We start from the raw sequence: 3315 nt of genomic DNA, 5'->3' as shown, positions 1-3315 counted from the left end.
GTAATTGATTATATTATATTTAATAGTAAATGGAGGGAGAGTGGGGATAGATGGGAGGAGAAGCCAAACACCAGGGATATAAAAGATGGCTGTATCCCACTCTACCCCACTTGAGTTTGTTTCCCTGCTCAGAACTGAAGAGGGGTCCAGACCACTCCAAACCAGCTGCTTCAGAAACGTGAGTGATGTTTGAGGAAAAACCACGGGAGATCCACCTTCCCTGTGACAGACACCTGGCCACACAGAATGGAAGAGGGCCTGGGGGTGGGTTCAGGGAAGATGCCCGATGGTGAGTGACATGGAGATCCACCTGCCCAGTGACAGACACCTGGCCGGGAGATCCACCTGCCCTGTGACAGACGCCTGGCCACATGGAGTGGAAGAGGGCCTGGGGTGGGTTCAGGAAGATGCCCCATGGTGAGTGACTACGGGTGTAGAATAGTCTGTCTTAGCATACAGAAGCCAGTTGTTTTAAACACACAGTTTGCAGCGTTTTCCCATATGTCTCAATTGATAACTGTCTCTAGGAGAAACCATTGGTGTTTGATGGCCACTGTAAAATGCCCTGTAGCAATGCTGATGATCTTGATCTCACCTCTGGGGAAATCCCTAGTAAGGAACTGCAGTAGAACACACCCTGCCCTGCCAGACACCGATGGACAAAAGGTGATCGAAAGCAAATGTGATCTAAAGCATCCATAACATTTCCTGTCTCAGGGACTCCAGAGCAGCCCCTCTCGCTGTCTCAGGGACTCCCTCTCATGGGATCCAGAGGCCAGACTCATAGCAAGTCTTGAGCAATAACCACCACTGTTGACCTTTAGAAGTTGCCTAGAAATATGATGAAAATGGGTTACCGGGTATTTTAGGATGATCCGCCATGGCCTCATTCACGGCAAACAACTTGGTCCTTTCAAAAGGAGGCAGTGAAGAAAGGCAGCCTTTCTCCCCAAGTGGGAGTGTGGCAAGGGCTTCTCATCGATTCGTCGCCTGCAGATACAAACAGCTTAAGCTGATTTCTGTTGTCTATAAAGCAAGTATAAAATGTTCCACCAAAATAGGTAATGACATTTTTGTGTCCATAAATGTGCATGTGCGTCCAATTATGTGTGTGTTGTCGTTTAAACATCACCGCCATTATTGAAACAGAAGTGCCAGCGCTAATTCTTACTGTCACATTTTCCAAAAATGAAAATAAGGCTTTTAAGTAAAATGCTAAGGTTTTCACTGTGAATTACTCTTTCTTTGCATGGCCTCCACAGAACACCCTCAGCAAAATAGCTAAACAAAAGCCTACCAGGGTTCTGGTTTCTAATCTGGTTAAGAAATACATTATAGGATTTTTTTTTCTTTTAACTTCACAGTTAATGGAAAAGTTTTTCTTCCCTGAAACTCAGCAAAGAGTTCAAGAAAGCTACTCTTGGTGACACAGCCTCCATCTAATTGAAGTGCCAGGAGCAGACCTTGAAAACAGTGTCGTTAATCACACAGCTAAACAAACTGCCTTTGATGGCACCGGCCAACCAGCCACAGCCGTCCCCAGATGATCTTTGTGGAGTAGCAATCCATTAATAATAACTGAAGCAATGATCTTCCGTGCCACCTCCTTTCACGCAGGCCCACTTCACCGCTAATCTCTCAAGGGAGCTATTAGCGACTCCAGTGTCCTTCAGAGAGGGCACTCGGCCTGTTCCAACACTTCTTTCCATTGTGGCGTTATTTTTTTTTTTTCTCTCTCTCTCCCACAGTAAAACCTTTTAGAAATTAAAATAATTCTCCCAGTGACTCTGGCAGGTATGTAAGGGTAAAGAAAATAAGAAATGGGTGGGAAGATAAATGAAACAAGGAGAAAAAACACCTCCACTCCCACACCTAACACAAGCTGAATGCCAGTGTTATCAAAGCCCGGAGATGCACTGACTCTAATAGTTGATGGCACTTCTCCCCCTCCACCTGGTCCCTAAAAAGATGGCATTTGTGTGTCTCTAAAGGGCCTAACTGAATACAAAGTTTTACAGCATTCTTGCCCCTGATTCTAACACACACACACACACACACACACACACACACTAGAGAACAAGATGGTGACAGGGGGCCACCCAGGCTCATCTCTTGGCCTCCTACAACACCAAGCACTTCACACTGGGGCCTGTATACTAAGTGTCTTCTTATATCCAATACCTTGCCTTGTGTAGCTGCCCAACAAGCATAAGTAAACTCTCTGCCACGAGGGGCAAACCATAATGAAAGCGGCCAGGACATTGCTAAGACCTCACAGCCTTCACAGAAAGTCTCCACTCCTACCAACACAGCGCAATGGTCGCCAGCACTCCACCTGGATTCTATGTCACACGTCCAGACTTCTTTTGCAGTTAGGAACTCATTGCATTTTCCAGAGTATGGTTTAGATCAACTACTACGAAGAAGTGTCAATGAAAGTAAGAATTTGATAAACATCTCTCGCTAGCCAAACTGTACAGATTACAGCATGCCCCAAGCCTTCTAGCTAACTGGTTGAATTAAAAAGACGAAGAAGGCTTATTTTTCCTCTTCCGGGGACGGTGCTTAGAGGCACTCAGAATGGTCCAGCATTTAACATATCATCGTAGGCTCTCCTACAACACAGCCTCCAACAAAACTAGACTGTCTCGAACCCCTGGCAACAGGATTGTTTACCTTTACACCAAGAAGGTTGGAAAAGCACCTAGATCAGCATGCGGTGTGTGCCCAGGTCGACTCCGAGGGGTTCATGCTGTGAGACCGAAAGTCCTCATGAGATTGTCTAAGACAAAGAAGCCTGTCAGCCGGGCCTATGGTGGCTCCATGTGTGCTAAGTGTGTCCGTGACAGCATCAAGTGGGCTTTCCTTACTGAGGAGCAGAAAATTGTCGTGAAAGTGTTGAAGGCAAAAGCGCAGAGTCAGAAAGCGAAATAAATGTGCGGCTTTTTTAATAAAGGTCAAGGTTTGGTCTATGAAAAAAAAAAGAACAAGAAGGAGGAGGAAGAAGAAGAGAGAAGAGGAGGAGGAGGGGAGGAGGAGAAGGAGGAGAAGGAGAAGAAGGAGAAGCAGCAGCAGCAGCTTGCTCAGGAGTACAAAATGTTTGTGCAGTTTCAAATTCTTCATGCCAGTAGCATATTTAAAATGGTAAATAATAATAATAACAGTGACAATAACGACGATGATGATCTAAGAATCCTAGAGACATGTCAGTGGCTCATATCTGAATCAGCAAATACTCCCATTCCCAAAATCAGGTTGGTTGGTCCTAAGTGTGTATGATTGCATGACAGATGAATATTGAGGAGATACTGTAGA

General features: G+C 45.4%; 1 protein-coding gene across 1 annotated transcript; it reads left to right on the top strand.

Annotated features, from left to right (window-relative positions):
* Positions 1–2580: 2580 nt before the first annotated feature.
* LOC126499322 (60S ribosomal protein L34-like) lies at positions 2581–2934 on the top strand. Its single transcript, XM_050138489.1, has one exon. The coding sequence runs from the start codon at positions 2581–2583 to the stop codon at positions 2932–2934; it is 354 nt and encodes a 117-aa protein (XP_049994446.1).
* Positions 2935–3315: the final 381 nt, after the last annotated feature.

This window comes from Alexandromys fortis, unplaced genomic scaffold (genome assembly GCF_014885135.2).
Source record: "Alexandromys fortis isolate MF-2015 unplaced genomic scaffold, M_Fortis_MF-2015_v1.1 scaffold_15, whole genome shotgun sequence".
Lineage (NCBI taxonomy): Eukaryota > Metazoa > Chordata > Mammalia > Rodentia > Cricetidae > Alexandromys > Alexandromys fortis.
Note: the sequence above shows the minus strand (reverse complement) of the source record. Positions and strands in the feature narration are given on the sequence as shown.